Raw genomic sequence first — 19375 nt, 5'->3', positions numbered from 1 at the left:
GCTACATGCAGAAGCAGCCAGTATTTACCCAGCATGCAAAATAATAAATAAATCTATTTGCCCCCCTTGCATTGCAGCCTGGTTTGTTCAGGTGCAAAGTTACTTGCTGCTGTTTTTTGGTTTTACTCCCAACTCAGAATTAGGCTCACAAATGTATATACTAGTTCCCATACCACGGGCTTCTTCTGTGCGATATCTCGGTATTATCAGTAACTGCACAATAGCCAAAGGACACGTACATGATAAAGTTGTAGGGTCTGGTTTGTGTCAGCACTAACACTAACTATCCCGAGTCAGTATAAAGATTACACTTTCCCAGAAAAGGAAATAGTGTTTGTTTCATCTTCAGATGCAAAATAAATCAAAGGGTCTTATGCCGAGGACCCAAAGAGCCTCCGCGTATAATCAGGTTCCCTGCCCATCGATTAGGGGTACGAGTGATCTCCAGGGTGACAAATATATATCTTTACAGACCACTAAACAAATAAATACAAAACACAAGTGAGTATAGTAAGAAGGGACAAAGCTTTAGAATAAGGAGTTCATATCCCTACCGAGGTCTGTACCTCTATGAGGGGAATTCATTTAGCCTCAATACGCTGCTTTTTCGCGAAAAACGACTTATCGTAAAAATTTATACTTATCGAGCAATCTTATTAGCCGTGGTTTTTCGCGGATGCGAAGTTTGACACGCATTTAGCGCAAATTAGTTTTCACCACCTCCGGAGCAGGTGAAAAGTTGGGGAAAATCCTTATTTCAAGGTAAAAATGTCAGGATTTGGTTCAGACGCACTGAGACACCCTCCTTAATGACTAATTAGGAAAGAAAAAAATATTTGCTTAATTCTGCCAATAATGACTTAATTTCTGGGGTGAAAAAGTACAAAGTGCAGAAAAATGGGTTACTTGATGTGGGCCAGGTATATGGGGTGCTATATGGACGGGCCAGGTATATGGGGTGCTATATGGACGGGCCAGGTATATGGGGGTGCTATATGGACGGGCCAGGTATATGGGGGTGCTATATGGACGGGCCAGGTATATGGGGGTGCTATATGGATGGGACAGGTATATGGGCGTGCTATATGGATGGGACAGGTATATGGGCGTGCTATATGGATGGGACAGGTATATGGGCGTGCTATATGGATGGGACAGGTATATGGGCGTGCTATATGGATGGGACAGGTATATGGGGGTGCTATATGGATGGCACAGGTATATGGGGGTGCTATATGGATGGCACAGGTATATGGGGGTGCTATATGGATGGCACAGGTATATGGGGGTGCCATATGGATGGCACAGGTATATGGGGGTGCCATATGGATGGGACAGGTATATTAGCGTTCCCGCTAGGCTGTTTTAGCGGGGCGCTGCGCCCTGCCCTCCTTCTGGAGGGCAAAAAGCACCCTGCCCTCCAGGAGGAGGGCAAAAAGCGCCCTGCCCTAACAGCCTGCGGAAGCCGTTCTCACCCGCGGGACGCAGTGTCCCGCGAGTGGAGAAACATGCGGTGACCCGGTCACCGCCGGAGAGTAGACGCCGGGCGTCTATTCTCCCTGTCTGCAGGGCTTGGGGGCTGCCCGGCGTGTCCGTAAGTGCCGGCACGCCCCCAAGAGTGACGAAAAGGGGACGCGTCTTATAGACACGCCCCCTTTTCCGATGACCATGCCCCCTTCTTGGTCGCGCGCGCGCACGGGCATGCCCTCTCTAGCTCCGGCGCCCTGCCTCCCGCCGGAGCTAGAGGGAACACTATATATGGGGTGCTATATGGATGGGACAGGTATATGGGGGATGCTATATGGACGGGACAGCTATATGGGGGTGCTGTATGGATGGGACAGGTATATGGGGGTGTTGTATGGATGGGACAGGTATATGGGGGTGCTATATGGATGGGACAGGTATATGGGGGAGCTATATGGATGGGACAGGTATATGGGGGATGCTATATGGATGGGACAGGTATATGGGGGATGCTATATGGATGGGACAGGTATATGGGGGATGCTATATGGATGGGACAGGTATATGGGGGATGCTATATGGATGGGACAGGTATATGGGGGATGCTATATGGATGGGACAGGTATATGGGGGATGCTATATGGATGGGACAGGTATATGGGGGTGCTATATGGATGGGACAGGTATATGGGGGTGCTATATGGATGGGACTGGTATATGGGGGTGCTGTATGGATGATCCTTCCGCAGGTTCACCTACGGAAACCTTGTTACGACTTACTTCCTCTAGATAGTCAAGTTTACTATATGGATATGGGTGCTATATGGATGGGACAGGTATATGGGGGTGCCGTATGGATGGGACAGGTATATGGGGGTGCTATAGCTCCCAGCTCCCCGGTCCAGGATATCACCTGTGCTCAAACATGGATATCCTTAAAACTTGGACTGTAATGGTTGTGGAAACTCTGTTGTAGGCGGAATTCCAGAGACAAAGCCACTATACAAACACCATGGTGTAATTAAACCCAGGCTCCTGTGGTGCAAGACTGCAATACACACCACCATCCTGTATACTTAGGGTGGCCATACACGGCACCATATATGTGCCGATCCGATGGATCGGCACGATATAGGTGCTATATCGTGCCGTGTATGGGCACGATATAGTGCCCGATATCGTGCTGCGTGCTCACGCGGGATTGTAAATCACATCTCCAGATCTTCCCGCATGTTTATCTGATCTGGGATGCGATGTACAACTCCATTGAGATGGTGGAGGAGGGTGCCGGCATATCGTGCGTTCAACGGGGACCACGCAATTGTCAGCAGGGACAGCACGATCCGTCTGCTGGCGGATCGGCAGTCATTAGGCTTACCATACTATCCCTTTAGACCGGGACACTCATAGATTACACATGTTCTGTGGCTGCCTGACCTCAAGCCTGGATTTCATCAGCCACAGAACCTGTGTAATCCATCAGTGTCCTGGCTTAGAGATGTAATTGTCAGAAGTACAATGGGACTTTCACTTACACTGAATTACTAATAAGGAAAAATTATTGGAGGAAGGCGGGAGGGAGTCTTAGGAAGGAAACAGCGATTAATGCTAATAATTCCTCTAATAAGCTTAACCTGGAGTCTTTATATTTCTATAAAATATATCCTGCTTTATATTTGGTGATATAAAAAAAAGTGAAGTGAAATCATTCTACTACCGAAGTCTCTTCACAATAGGTCTTATCCCCAACATTAATTTCCTATAACCGACCCTCTAATACTATTAGGCAGCGTCTTGCAGTGGAGAATATAGGACTTATTTTTTCTTAAAGTCTGTTACTATTCTCTGCAAGAACCTCGCCTTGTCGCTGATCCCTTCCCTAAATCCTTAGCGATCCGCGTGCTTGCCGTCACAGATATTTACGGTTGCTGACTGCGAACACTCCTATGAGGCGGCATGTGAGCACGGACAAGTGCAAGTTAATTGAATATTGTAGAATAAGAGCTTAAAGTATCGTGCTGCTAATTGTCCCTGGCTTATCACTCGGAGGCCGGTTTATAAAAATAAGGCTTGTTATGTGAAGTATGGGTTTGTAGCTAAGTGACAACAGGTGTCCGTCCTAAATAGGATCCCAGCGACAAGGGTGCAAACAGCTGAAATATCCTCAGTAACACATCGACTATCACAATTCTCCTGTAACTGCTCCCCCGAGCAGAGTCCCACTCCCAGTGTATTGTGCCTGCTGGCCGGATCTATATGCACCACGTGTAACCGCACTCACCAGCCTCTCACTACGCTGCATGGTAATACGCGGCTTATTATCGTTTGTTCTGAACGCCCTGCGGGATAGGATGGTGCTGTATACTATATTATATATTGGTTATTATATAATCAAAGGCATTTCCTATACTGTGCCTACTAGGGGAGACTTAATAAGCGACACGGTTATAACCAATTGGTCTTGCCCCAAGGCAGGTCTCAGACGCCAAGTTACACCCTGCGGACAATCGCTGAGCCGCAAGGTCCCGATGGTATTATCGTTCGATGTGTAAGTGATGTTCTTAGTTTATTTTTTTTCTCGCACCTCACACGGTGGGGCAAGCAAAAACGTGCACATTATCCTCACCACAACCGTCATTTGTGCGCAGAAAGAAAACGCGAGGGGCTATCGCGTATCCTGGCGCTCAATAACAGGACTGGTTTAGTAAGATCTTCAAACACGTCTGGCATAATGCAAGGAAAAGATATCATTTACCATAATGGTACGGGCAATAGCAGCACAGCCCCTGGTAACATAAAGCTGTATGTAATTACTCAGGGTAACGTTTCCCCTCCTACTGGGGTTATTTTGCACGATGCTAACCCCCTTCCCCATTCGTCAAACACTAGAGTATAATAAAAGCGGTCGCAGCTGGCGCCACCCGTGAAGCCGATCTCCTATTTAGGACTGACACCAGTTGTCACTTCTCTGCAAAACCCTGTACTTCACATAACATGTGTCCTTTTTATAAAACAGCCTGCAAGCCATAAGCCAGGGAACAATCACCAGCGTGACCCTTAGGCTCTTCGCATACGCTGATTTTCATTTGTGTCCCCTCTGACGGCATATTATACTGGTGTATACAGTGTATTTGCAAAAATATATTAATGAAAGTGCCAAAATAACTGCTCGCACAACTAAACTTTTCCACAGTCACCACTGCAACAGCGCCAGCGAATGGTACACTTCTCATATGCAGAATAAAATAATTATTACACAAAGCTTTATCATGCTAGGTTTGGATTGCTGCATTTAATTCCACTAGGAAGGTCCATGTTCGCGTCCACGGATTCCTCCCACTGTATGAGGACATGCCCACAGACTATTCCCACTTTTCACTTGAATTCCCGCTGGTATGCGAGATAATGGTGGGGAAATTAGATCTGAAATCCGCTGGCACCCAGGGTGCACAGTAATACGTTGTATATACTGTAAATTAAATTCTAGACAATGTCTAGATAGACACCAGATGTTAGATAGTTAATAGTTAGACAAGGATAAAAATTCGACACAGACAAAAGTCAGACACACAAAAGTTAGACATGTAAAAAGTTCGACATGAAAAAGATCGACACAAAAATGGTCGACACTTTTTTTTTTTATAGTTAGGGAGGGTTAGGGTGCAGATCAGGGCTAAAAAAACAAACAAAAAAATTGTCGACAATTTGTGTGTCGAACTTTTGACCCTGTCAAACTTTTTATATGTCTAACTTTAATGTGTCTGACTTTTGTTTGTGTCTAACTTTTTTCCCTGTCTAACATCTGGTGTCTATCTAGACACTGTCTAACTAATTACTGTCTATCTCTTACACCACACCCCAAGGATGGGGGTACTGGGCTATGTAACAAATTGGCCTCCGATAGCCGAAGCCAGCTTCAAATGGCGAGGCCGGTCAGAGAGGGATATTGTGATCTCACCCCTATTAGGTAAAACGCTTGAAAAGTAAAAACTTTCACTCTGCAGTTAACTGTTCGCCGGGACATCAACTTATTGGATGAGGTACCCTGGCTGGTGTTATTGTCATACATGGCCTCGAATAATGGCGACAGGAGAGGACATGTAACGGGGCCTGAATGCGTTGGATGATTAATGTGCGCCCATATCCCTATAAGGACATAGATGAGAGATTAGGCTCAGGACAACAAATACTCTGCATGGCACAAAGCCTCAAAGGTTTTATAGATTACACTCTACAGCGGTGATGGACAAGAGGCGGACCGCCGAGCCTTCACCTGTGGCCCCCAGCACCTTGCAAGGCTGAAGCTAGCTACACACTATACAATTATTGGCCAGATTTGCAAATAATCGTTGATCAGCCGCATTTATTGTATAGTGTGCATGAACGATCGTTTCAGCGTTTCACCGATAAAATGGTTAGAAACCATCCAAAAACGAATTCCTTCCATTATCCGATCTGTCAGTCAAGAACAGAAATCTCGCCCCCAATTTCCCGATATTGAGCAGTGTGCGCGCGTGCGTTCCCAATGACCTGCCATATTTCCTATGATCTCCTGTGTCATGCTCCTTGTAGGTGGACATATGCAAAATGAGTGTGGTGGAAAAATGGTGCTTCTAAGACACAATCACATAACATGTAGCACAGATATTGGGGCTTTCACTTTGCCAAACAAATCGCCCCATTTCTCATCCCGATCAAAAGAAAATAGGACAGTGTGCGGCTAGATTTATTCTACGAGTTCTGCGCCCGCTGAGCTTCACCTGTAGGCCCAGCAATTATTTGATAAGAGTTGGGGGCCACAGGTGACAAGAGCAGCGGCAGCGGCCGTCTGCATCACATGACCTCCCACGACCAATGCACGGAGATCATGTCTACGATCAGAGTAGAAGTAAGAAGCGCAAAGCCGTCCGCACCTTGGGGTCTCCCCCTTCCTCTGAGGGAATCTGGAGTACTTGTTGGATGCGTGAGCAAATGGGACATTTAGGATTTATGGGGAGCATTTTAAATGCAACTCCAAGTGGCATGTGGTGTAAATCTGGCACAATTGGGGTCCGAGAAACATGCGAGAGGACTTATGTTGGGGTAAGTTGGGGAGTACGAGAGAGGTGGGCGAGTGTAAATATGTATTATCTGCCTATTCTTCTACCACAAAAATATGTACATTACAGAGCGCCATGTTTCTTGGATTATATGCATCGGTTTAATGTGCAGCCCCCGTCAGGAGAGAGGGCCGTGATTGCAGCCTAATAACTTAGTGGGACCCAGCGTCCCCTCCCCACTGACAGGCAGCACCTCAGAGAGCAGCACAAGGACCTGGCATCATCCCACTAACAGGCAGCACCTCACAGGGAAACACTAGGACCTGGCATCACCCAACTGACAGGCAGAACCTCACAGGGCAACACTAGGACCTGGCATCACCCAACTGACAGGCAGCACCTCACAGGGCAACACTAGGACCTGGCATCACCCCACTGACAGGCAGCACCTCAGTGGGCAACACTAGGACCTGGCATCACCCCACTGACAGGCAGCACCTCACAGGGAAACACTAGGACCTGGCATCACCTCACTGACAGGCAGCACCTCACAGGGCAACACTAGGACCTGGCATCACCTCACTGACAGGCAACACCTCACAGGGCAACACTAGGACCTGGCATCACCTCACTGACAGGCAGCACCTCACGGGGCAACACTAGGACCTGGCATCACCTCACTGACAGGCAGCACCTCACAGGGCAACACTAGGACCTGGCATCACCTCACTGACAGGCAGAACCTCACAGGGCAACACTAGGACCTGGCATCACCCAACTGACAGGCAGCACCTCACAGGGAAACACTAGGACCTGGCATCACCTCACTGACAGGCAGCACCTCACGGGGCAACACTAGGACCTGGCATCACCTCACTGACAGGCAGCACCTCACAGGGCAACACTAGGACCTGGCATCACCTCACTGACAGGCAGAACCTCACAGGGCAACACTAGGACCTGGCATCACCTCACTGACAGGCAGCACCTCACAGGGCAACACTAGGACCTGGCATCACCCCACTGACAGGCAGCACCTCAGTGGGCAACACTAGGACCTGGCATCACCCCACTGACAGGCAGCACCTCAGTGGGCAACACTAGGACCTGGCATCACCCCACTGACAGGCAGCACCTCACAGGGCAACACTAGGACCTGGCATCACCTCACTGACAGGCAGCACCTCACAGGGCAACACTAGGACCTGGCATCACCTCACTGACAGGCAGCACCTCACAGGGCAACACTAGGACCTGGCATCACCTCACTGACAGGCAGCACCTCACAGGGCAACACTAGGACCTGGCATCACCCCACTGACAGGCAGCACCTCACAGGGCAACACTAGGACCTGGCATCACCTCACTGACAGGCAGCACCTCACAGGGCAACACTAGGACCTGGCATCACCTCACTGACAGGCAGCACCTCACAGGGCAACACTAGGACCTGGCATCACCTCACTGACAGGCAGCACCTCACAGGGCAACACTAGGACCTGGCATCACCCCACTGACAGGCAGCACCTCACAGGGCAACACTAGGACCTGGCATCACCTCACTGACAGGCAGCACCTCACAGGGCAACACTAGGACCTGGCATCACCTCACTGACAGGCAGCACCTCACAGGGCAACACTAGGACCTGGCATCACCTCACTGACAGGCAGCACCTCACAGGGCAACACTAGGACCTGGCATCACCTCACTGACAGGCAGCACTGCACTGGGCAACACTAGGACCTGGCATCACCTCACTGACAGGCAGCACCTCACGGGGCAACACTAGGACCTGGCATCACCTCACTGACAGGCAGCACCTCACGGGGCAACACTAGGACCTGGCATCACCTCACTGACAGGCAGCACCTCAGCAGGCGGCACTGGGACCCGGCATCACCTCACTGACAGGCAGCACCTCACAGGGCAACACTAGGACCTGGCATCACCTCACTGACAGGCAGCACCTCACAGGGCAACACTAGGACCTGGCATCACCCCACTGACAGGCAGCACCTCACGGTGCAACACTAGGACCTGGCATCACCTCACTGACAGGCAGAACCTCACAGGGCAACACTAGGACCTGGCATCACCCAACTGACAGGCAGCACCTCACAGGGAAACACTAGGACCTGGCATCACCTCACTGACAGGCAGCACCTCACGGGGCAACACTAGGACCTGGCATCACCTCACTGACAGGCAGCACCTCACAGGGCAACACTAGGACCTGGCATCACCTCACTGACAGGCAGAACCTCACAGGGCAACACTAGGACCTGGCATCACCTCACTGACAGGCAGCACCTCACAGGGCAACACTAGGACCTGGCATCACCCCACTGACAGGCAGCACCTCAGTGGGCAACACTAGGACCTGGCATCACCCCACTGACAGGCAGCACCTCAGTGGGCAACACTAGGACCTGGCATCACCCCACTGACAGGCAGCACCTCACAGGGCAACACTAGGACCTGGCATCACCTCACTGACAGGCAGCACCTCACAGGGCAACACTAGGACCTGGCATCACCTCACTGACAGGCAGCACCTCACAGGGCAACACTAGGACCTGGCATCACCTCACTGACAGGCAGCACCTCACAGGGCAACACTAGGACCTGGCATCACCCCACTGACAGGCAGCACCTCACAGGGCAACACTAGGACCTGGCATCACCTCACTGACAGGCAGCACCTCACAGGGCAACACTAGGACCTGGCATCACCTCACTGACAGGCAGCACCTCACAGGGCAACACTAGGACCTGGCATCACCTCACTGACAGGCAGCACCTCACAGGGCAACACTAGGACCTGGCATCACCCCACTGACAGGCAGCACCTCACAGGGCAACACTAGGACCTGGCATCACCTCACTGACAGGCAGCACCTCACAGGGCAACACTAGGACCTGGCATCACCTCACTGACAGGCAGCACCTCACAGGGCAACACTAGGACCTGGCATCACCTCACTGACAGGCAGCACCTCACAGGGCAACACTAGGACCTGGCATCACCTCACTGACAGGCAGCACTGCACGGGGCAACACTAGGACCTGGCATCACCTCACTGACAGGCAGCACCTCACGGGGCAACACTAGGACCTGGCATCACCTCACTGACAGGCAGCACCTCACGGGGCAACACTAGGACCTGGCATCACCTCACTGACAGGCAGCACCTCAGCAGGCGGCACTGGGACCCGGCATCACCTCACTGACAGGCAGCACCTCACAGGGCAACACTAGGACCTGGCATCACCTCACTGACAGGCAGCACCTCACGGGGCAACACTAGGACCTGGCATCACCCCACTGACAGGCAGCACCTCACAGGGCAACACTAGGACCTGGCATCACCCCACTGACAGGCAGCACCTCACAGGGCAACACTAGGACCTGGCATCACCTCACTGACAGGCAGCACCTCACAGGGCAACACTAGGACCTGGCATCACCTCACTGACAGGCAGCACCTCACAGGGCAACACTAGGACCTGGCATCACCTCACTGACAGGCAGCACCTCACAGGGCAACACTAGGACCTGGCATCACCTCACTGACAGGCAGCACCTCACAGGGCAACACTAGGACCTGGCATCACCTCACTGACAGGCAGCACCTCACAGGGCAACACTAGGACCTGGCATCACCTCACTGACAGGCAGCACCTCACAGGGCAACACTAGGACCTGGCATCACCTCACTGACAGGCAGCACCTCACAGGGCAACACTAGGACCTGGCATCACCTCACTGACAGGCAGCACCTCACAGGGCAACACTAGGACCTGGCATCACCTCACTGACAGGCAGCACCTCACAGGGCAACACTAGGACCTGGCATCACCTCACTGACAGGCAGCACCTCACAGGGCAACACTAGGACCTGGCATCACCTCACTGACAGGCAGCACCTCACAGGGCAACACTAGGACCTGGCATCACCTCACTGACAGGCAGCACCTCACAGGGCAACACTAGGACCTGGCATCACCTCACTGACAGGCAGCACCTCACAGGGCAACACTAGGACCTGGCATCACCTCACTGACAGGCAGCACCTCAGCAGGCGGCACTGGGACCCGGCGTACCCCCACGTGTCGGAGCGCAGCGGCCGCCGTAAGTGCTGTAATACGCGGACACTGACACTCGGCCTGTGGCGGGGCCCTGGTGGTGTCAGGGCTGGGTGCGGGATAGGGCAGAGCAGAGCAGGGCAGGGCCGGGGCCCGGTACCTGGAGAAGCAGTGGTCGCAGTGGTTGCCGCGCTCGTTGACCGTCAGGACGCAGGTGTAGGCCGGGCAGGAGAAGAGCAGCTCCCCCAGCTGGAAGTGGCGCAGAGCCCGCATGCCTCGTCCCTTCCCCGGGCTGACGAAGCGCTCGATGTCCTCGGGCGGTGCCATGGTGCCGGAGCCGGGAGCTGCTGCTGGGGTGCGGGTGCTGCAGAGGCCGCTGCTGCCTGTGAGCTGCTATTACTGACTCCCCGGGACAGGCAGAGGGGGGGGAGGGGGAGACAGCTGGGCGCCCCCCGCGGGAGCCGCACGGTCCTAGCGCCGCCGGCATCCTCACTCACTGTCACCATCATCACCTGCTCATTATCCTCACTCACTGTCACCATCATCATCACCTGCTCATCATCCTCACTCACTGTCACCATCATCACCTGCTCATCATCCTCATTCACTGTCACCATCATCATCACCTGCTCATCATCCTCTCTCACTGTCACCATCATCACCTGCTCATCATCCTCACTCACTGTCACCATCATCACCTGCTCATCATCCTCATTCACTGTCACCATCATCACCTGCTCATTATCCTCACTCACTGTCACCATCATCATCACCTGCTCATCATCCTCAGTCATTGTCACCATCATCACCTGCTCATCATCCTCTCTCACTGTCACCATCATCACCTGCTCATCATCCTCACTCACTGTCACCATCATCACCTGCTCATCATCCTCACTCACTGTCACCATCATCACCTGCTCATTATCCTCACTCACTGTCACCATCATCATCACCTGCTCATCATCCTCAGTCATTGTCACCATCATCACCTGCTCATCATCCTCTCTCACTGTCACCATCATCACCTGCTCATCATCCTCACTCACTGTCACCATCATCACCTGCTCATCATCCTCATTCACTGTCACCATCATCATCACCTGCTCATCATCCTCACTCACTGTCACCATCATCACCTGCTCATCATCCTCACTCACTGTCACCATCATCACCTGCTCATCATCCTCATTCACTGTCACCATCATCATCACCTGCTCATCATCCTCATTCACTGTCACCATCATCATCACCTGCTCATCATCCTCACTCACTGTCACCATCATCACCTGCTCATCATCCTCACTCACTGTCACCATCATCACCTGCTCATCATCCTCACTCACTGTCACCATCATCACCTGCTCATCATCCTCATTCACTGTCACCATCATCATCACCTGCTCATCATCCTCACTCACTGTCACCATCATCACCTGCTCATCATCCTCACTGTCACCATCATCACCTGCTCATCATCCTCACTCACTGTCACCATCATCACCTGCTCATCATCCTCACTCACTGTCACCATCATCATCACCTGCTCATCATCCTCACTCACTGTCACCATCATCATCACCTGCTCATCATCCTCACTCACTGTCACCATCATCACCTGCTCATCATCCTCACTCACTGTCACCATCATCATCACCTGCTCATCATCCTCACTCACTGTCACCATCATCACCTGCTCATCATCCTCACTCACTGTCACCATCATCACCTGCTCATCATCCTCACTCACTGTCACCATCATCATCACCTGCTCATCATCCTCACTCACTGTCACCATCATCACCTGCTCATCATCCTCATTCACTGTCACCATCATCACCTGCTCATTATCCTCACTCACTGTCACCATCATCATCACCTGCTCATCATCCTCAGTCATTGTCACCATCATCACCTGCTCATCATCCTCTCTCACTGTCACCATCATCACCTGCTCATCATCCTCACTCACTGTCACCATCATCACCTGCTCATCATCCTCACTCACTGTCACCATCATCACCTGCTCATTATCCTCACTCACTGTCACCATCATCATCACCTGCTCATCATCCTCAGTCATTGTCACCATCATCACCTGCTCATCATCCTCTCTCACTGTCACCATCATCACCTGCTCATCATCCTCACTCACTGTCACCATCATCACCTGCTCATCATCCTCATTCACTGTCACCATCATCATCACCTGCTCATCATCCTCACTCACTGTCACCATCATCACCTGCTCATCATCCTCACTCACTGTCACCATCATCACCTGCTCATCATCCTCATTCACTGTCACCATCATCATCACCTGCTCATCATCCTCATTCACTGTCACCATCATCATCACCTGCTCATCATCCTCACTCACTGTCACCATCATCACCTGCTCATCATCCTCACTCACTGTCACCATCATCACCTGCTCATCATCCTCACTCACTGTCACCATCATCACCTGCTCATCATCCTCATTCACTGTCACCATCATCATCACCTGCTCATCATCCTCACTCACTGTCACCATCATCACCTGCTCATCATCCTCACTCACTGTCACCATCATCACCTGCTCATCATCCTCACTCACTGTCACCATCATCACCTGCTCATCATCCTCACTCACTGTCACCATCATCATCACCTGCTCATCATCCTCACTCACTGTCACCATCATCATCACCTGCTCATCATCCTCACTCACTGTCACCATCATCACCTGCTCATCATCCTCACTCACTGTCACCATCATCATCACCTGCTCATCATCCTCACTCACTGTCACCATCATCACCTGCTCATCATCCTCACTCACTGTCACCATCATCACCTGCTCATCATCCTCACTCACTGTCACCATCATCATCACCTGCTCATCATCCTCACTCACTGTCACCATCATCACCTGCTCATCATCCTCACTCACTGTCACCATCATCACCTGCTCATCATCCTCACTCACTGTCACCATCATCATCACCTGCTCATCATCCTCACTCACTGTCACCATCATCACCTGCTCATCATCCTCACTCACCGTCACCATCATCACCTGCTCATCATCCTCACTCACTGTCACCATCATCACCTGCTCATCATCCTCACTCACTGTCACCATCATCATCACCTGCTCATCATCCTCACTCACTGTCACCATCATCATCACCTGCTCATCATCCTCACTCACTGTCACCATCATCACCTGCTCATCATCCTCACTCACTGTCACCATCATCATCACCTGCTCATCATCCTCACTCACTGTCACCATCATCATCACCTGCTCATCATCCTCACTCACTGTCACCATCATCACCTGCTCATCATCCTCACTCACTGTCACCATCATCATCACCTGCTCATCATCCTCACTCACTGTCACCATCATCACCTGCTCATCATCCTCACTCACTGTCACCATCATCACCTGCTCATCATCCTCACTCACTGTCACCATCATCATCACCTGCTCATCATCCTCACTCACTGTCACCATCATCACCTGCTCATCATCCTCACTCACCGTCACCATCATCACCTGCTCATCATCCTCACTCACTGTCACCATCATCACCTGCTCATCATCCTCACTCACTGTCACCATCATCACCTGCTCGTCATCCTCACTCACTGTCACCATCATCACCTGCTCATCATCCTCACTCACTGTCACCATCATCACCTGCTCATCATCCTCACTCACTGTCACCATCATCATCACCTGCTCATCATCCTCACTCACTGTCACCATCATCATCACCTGCTCATCATCCTCACTCACTGTCACCATCATCACCTGCTCATCATCCTCACTCACTGTCACCATCATCATCACCTGCTCATCATCCTCACTCACTGTCACCATCATCACCTGCTCATCATCCTCACTCACTGTCACCATCATCACCTGCTCATCATCCTCACTCACTGTCACCATCATCACCTGCTCATCATCCTCACTCACTGTCACCATCATCACCTGCTCATCATCCTCACTCACTGTCACCATCATCATCACCTGCTCATCATCCTCACTCACTGTCACCATCATCACCTGCTCATCATCCTCACTCACCGTCACCATCATCACCTGCTCATCATCCTCACTCACTGTCACCATCATCACCTGCTCATCATCCTCACTCACTGTCACCATCATCACCTGCTCGTCATCCTCACTCACTGTCACCATCATCACCTGCTCATCATCCTCACTCACTGTCACCATCATCACCTGCTCATCATCCTCACTCACTGTCACCATCATCACCTGCTCATCATCCTCACTCACTGTCACCATCATCACCTGCTCATCATCCTCACTCACTGCTGTCACCATCATCCCCTGCTCATCATCCTCACTCACTGTCACCATCATCCCCTGCTCATCATCCTCACTCACTGTCACCATCATCACCTGCTCATCATCCTCACTCACTGTCACCATCATCCCCTGCTCATCATCCTCACGCACCATCATCACCTGCTCCTCAACCTCACTCACTGTCACCATCATCACCTGCTCATCATCCTCACTGTCACCATCATCACCTGCTCATCATCCTCACTCACTGTCACCATCATCACCTGCTCATCATCCTCACGCACCATCATCACCTGCTCCTCAACCTCACTCACTGTCACCATCATCACCTGCTCATCATCCTCACTGTCACCATCATCACCTGATCATCATCCTCACTCACTGTCACCATCATCACCTGCTCATCATCCTCACTCACTGTCACCATCATCACCTGCTCATCATCCTCACTCACTGTCACCATCATCACCTGCTCATCATCCTCACTCACTGTCACCATCATCCCCTGCTCATCCTCACTCACTGTCACCATCATCCCCTGCTCATCATCCTCACTCACTGTCACCATCATCACCTGCTCATCATCCTCACGCACCATCATCACCTGCTCCTCAACCTCACTCACTGTCACCATCATCACCTGCTCATCATCCTCACTGTCACCATCATCACCTGCTCATCATCCTCACTCACTGCTGTCACCATCATCACCTGCTCATTATCCTCACTGTCACCATCATCATCACCTGCTCATCATCCTCAGTCACTGTCACCATCATCACCTGCTCATCATCCTCTCTCACTGTCACCATCATCACCTGCTCATCATCCTCACTCACTGTCACCATCATCCCCTGCTCATCATCCTCACTCACGGTCACCATCATCCCCTGCTCATCATCCTCACTCACTGTCACCATCATCACCTGCTCATCATCCTCACTCACTGTCACCATCATCATCACCTGCTCATCATCCCCACTCACTGTCACCATCATCACCTGCTCATCATCCTCACTCACTGTCACCATCATCACCTGCTCATCATCCTCACTCACTGTCACCATCACCTGCTCATCATCCTCACTCACTGTCACCATCATCACCTGCTCATCATCCTCACTCACTGTCACCATCATCACCTGCTCATCATCCTCACTCACTGTCACCATCATCATCACCTGCTCATCCTCCTCACTCACTGTCACCATCATCACCTGCTCATCATCCTCACTCACTGTCACCATCATCACCTGCTCATCATCCTCACTCACTGTCACCATCATCACCTGCTCGTCATCCTCACTCACTGTCACCATCATCACCTGCTCGTCATCCTCACTCACTGTCACCATCATCACCTGCTTGTCATCCTCACTCACTGTCACCATCATCACCTGCTCATCATCCTCACTCACTGTCACCATCATCATCACCTGCTCATCATCCTCACTCACTGTCACCATCATCATCACCTGCTCATCATCCTCACTCACTGTCACCATCATCACCTGCTCATCATCCTCACTGCTGTCACCATCATCACCTGCTCATCATCCTCACTCACTGTCACCATCATCACCTGCTCATCATCCTCACTCACTGTCACCATCATCACCTGCTCATCATCCTCACTCACTGTCACCATCATCCCCTGCTCATCATCCTCACGCACCATCATCACCTGCTCCTCAACCTCACTCACTGTCACCATCATCACCTGCTCATCATCCTCACTGTCACCATCATCACCTGCTCATCATCCTCACTCACTGTCACCATCATCACCTGCTCATCATCCTCACGCACCATCATCACCTGTTCCTCAACCTCACTCACTGTCACCATCATCACCTGCTCATCATCCTCACTGTCACCATCATCACCTGATCATCATCCTCACTCACTGTCACCATCATCACCTGCTCATCATCCTCACTCACTGTCACCATCATCACCTGCTCATCATCCTCACTCACTGTCACCATCATCACCTGCTCATCATCCTCACTCACTGTCACCATCATCCCCTGCTCATCCTCACTCACTGTCACCATCATCCCCTGCTCATCATCCTCACTCACTGTCACCATCATCACCTGCTCATCATCCTCACGCACCATCATCACCTGCTCCTCAACCTCACTCACTGTCACCATCATCACCTGCTCATCATCCTCACTCACTGCTGTCACCATCATCACCTGCTCATCATCCTCATCACCTGCTCATCATCCTCACTGTCACCATCATCATCACCTGCTCATCATCCTCAGTCATTGTCACCATCATCACCTGCTCATCATCCTCTCTCACTGTCACAATCACCACCTGCTCATCATCCTCACTCACTGTTACCATCATCCCCTGCTCATCATCCTCACTCACTGTCACCATCATCCCCTGCTCATCATCCTCACTCACTGTCACCATCATCACCTGCTCATCATCCTCACTCACTGTCACCATCATCACCTGCTCATCATCCCCACTCACTGTCACCATCATCACCTGCTCATCATCCTCACTCACTGTCACCATCATCACCTGCTCATCATCCTCACTCACTGTCACCATCATCATCACCTGCTCATCATCCTCACTCACTGTCACCATCATCACCTGCTCATCATCCTCACTCACTGTCACCATCATCACCTGCTCATCATCCTCACTCACTGTCACCATCATCACCTGCTCATCATCCTCACTCACTGTCACCATCATCATCACCTGCTCATCATCCTCACTCACTGTCACCATCATCACCTGCTCATCATCCTCACTCACTGTCACCATCATCACCTGCTCATCATCCTCACTCACTGTCACCATCATCCCCTGCTCATCATCCTCACTCACTGTCACCATCATCCCCTGCTCATCATCCTCACGCACCATCATCACCTGCTCCTCAACCTCACTCACTGTCACCATCATCACCTGCTCATCATCCTCACTCACTGTCACCATCATCACCTGCTCATCATCCTCACTCACTGTCACCATCATCACCTGCTCATCATCCTCACGCACCATCATCACCTGTTCCTCAACCTCACTCACTGTCACCATCATCACCTGCTCATCATCCTCACTGTCACCATCATCACCTGATCATCATCCTCACTCACTGTCACCATCATCACCTGCTCATCATCCTCACTCACTGTCACCATCATCACCTGCTCATCATCCTCACTCACTGTCACCATCATCACCTGCTCATCATCCTCACTCACTGTCACCATCATCCCCTGCTCATCCTCACTCACTGTCACCATCATCCCCTGCTCATCATCCTCACTCACTGTCACCATCATCACCTGCTCATCATCCTCACGCACCATCATCACCTGCTCCTCAACCTCACTCACTGTCACCATCATCACCTGCTCATCATCCTCACTCACTGCTGTCACCATCATCACCTGCTCATCATCCTCACTCACTGCTGTCACCATCATCACCTGCTCATCATCCTCATCACCTGCTCATCATCCTCACTGTCACCATCATCATCACCTGCTCATCATCCTCAGTCACTGTCACCATCATCACCTGCTCATCATCCTCTCTCACTGTCACCATCACCACCTGCTCATCATCCTCACTCACTGTCACCATCATCCCCTGCTCATCATCCTCACTCACTGTCACCATCATCCCCTGCTCATCATCCTCACTCACTGTCACCATCATCACCTGCTCATCATCCTCACTCACTGTCACCATCATCACCTGCTCATCATCCCCACTCACTGTCACCATCATCACCTGCTCATCATCCTCACTCACTGTCACCATCATCACCTGCTCATCATCCTCACTCACTGTCACCATCATCATCACCTGCTCATCATCCTCACTCACTGTCACCATCATCACCTGCTCATCATCCTCACTCACTGTCACCATCATCACCTGCTCATCATCCTCACTCACTGTCACCATCATCACCTGCTCATCATCCTCACTCACTGTCACCATCATCATCACCTGCTCATCATCCTCACTCACTGTCACCATCATCACCTGCTCATCATCCTCACTCACTGCTGTCACCATCATCACCTGCTCATCATCCTCACTCACTGTCACCATCATCCCCTGCTCATCATCCTCACTCACTGTCACCATCATCCCCTGCTCATCATCCTCACTCACTGTCACCATCATCCCCTGCTCATCATCCTCACGCACCATCATCACCTGCTCCTCAACCTCACTCACTGTCACCATCATCACCTGCTCATCATCCTCACTGTCAACGTCATCACCTGCTCATCATCCTCACTCACTGTCACCATCATCACCTGCTCATCATCCTCACGCACCATCATCACCTGCTCCTCAACCTCACTCACTGTCACCATCATCACCTGCTCATCATCCTCACTGTCACCATCATCACCTGATCATCATCCTCACTCACTGCCACCATCATCA

The 19375-nt window shown here is 51.3% G+C and overlaps 1 protein-coding gene across 1 annotated transcript in view; it reads right to left on the bottom strand.

Annotated features, from left to right (window-relative positions):
* SMYD2 (SET and MYND domain containing 2) overlaps positions 1 to 11021 on the bottom strand; it is a 48937-nt gene extending 37916 nt beyond the window's left edge. Inside the window, exon 1 of the mRNA XM_088481048.1 lies at positions 10754 to 11021. Within this exon, the coding sequence (XP_088337174.1) occupies positions 10754 to 10920 (167 nt within the window). The 5' untranslated portion in view covers positions 10921 to 11021. The remainder of the gene's footprint in view (positions 1 to 10753) is intronic.
* Between the last annotated feature and the right edge of the window lie 8354 nt (positions 11022 to 19375).

The sequence above is a fragment of the Taudactylus pleione genome, unplaced genomic scaffold, assembly GCF_031769625.1.
Source record: "Taudactylus pleione unplaced genomic scaffold, aTauple2 ptg000261l, whole genome shotgun sequence".
In the NCBI taxonomy this organism is placed as follows: Eukaryota; Metazoa; Chordata; class Amphibia; order Anura; family Myobatrachidae; genus Taudactylus; species Taudactylus pleione.
This window is presented reverse-complemented; position numbering and strand designations above follow the sequence as displayed.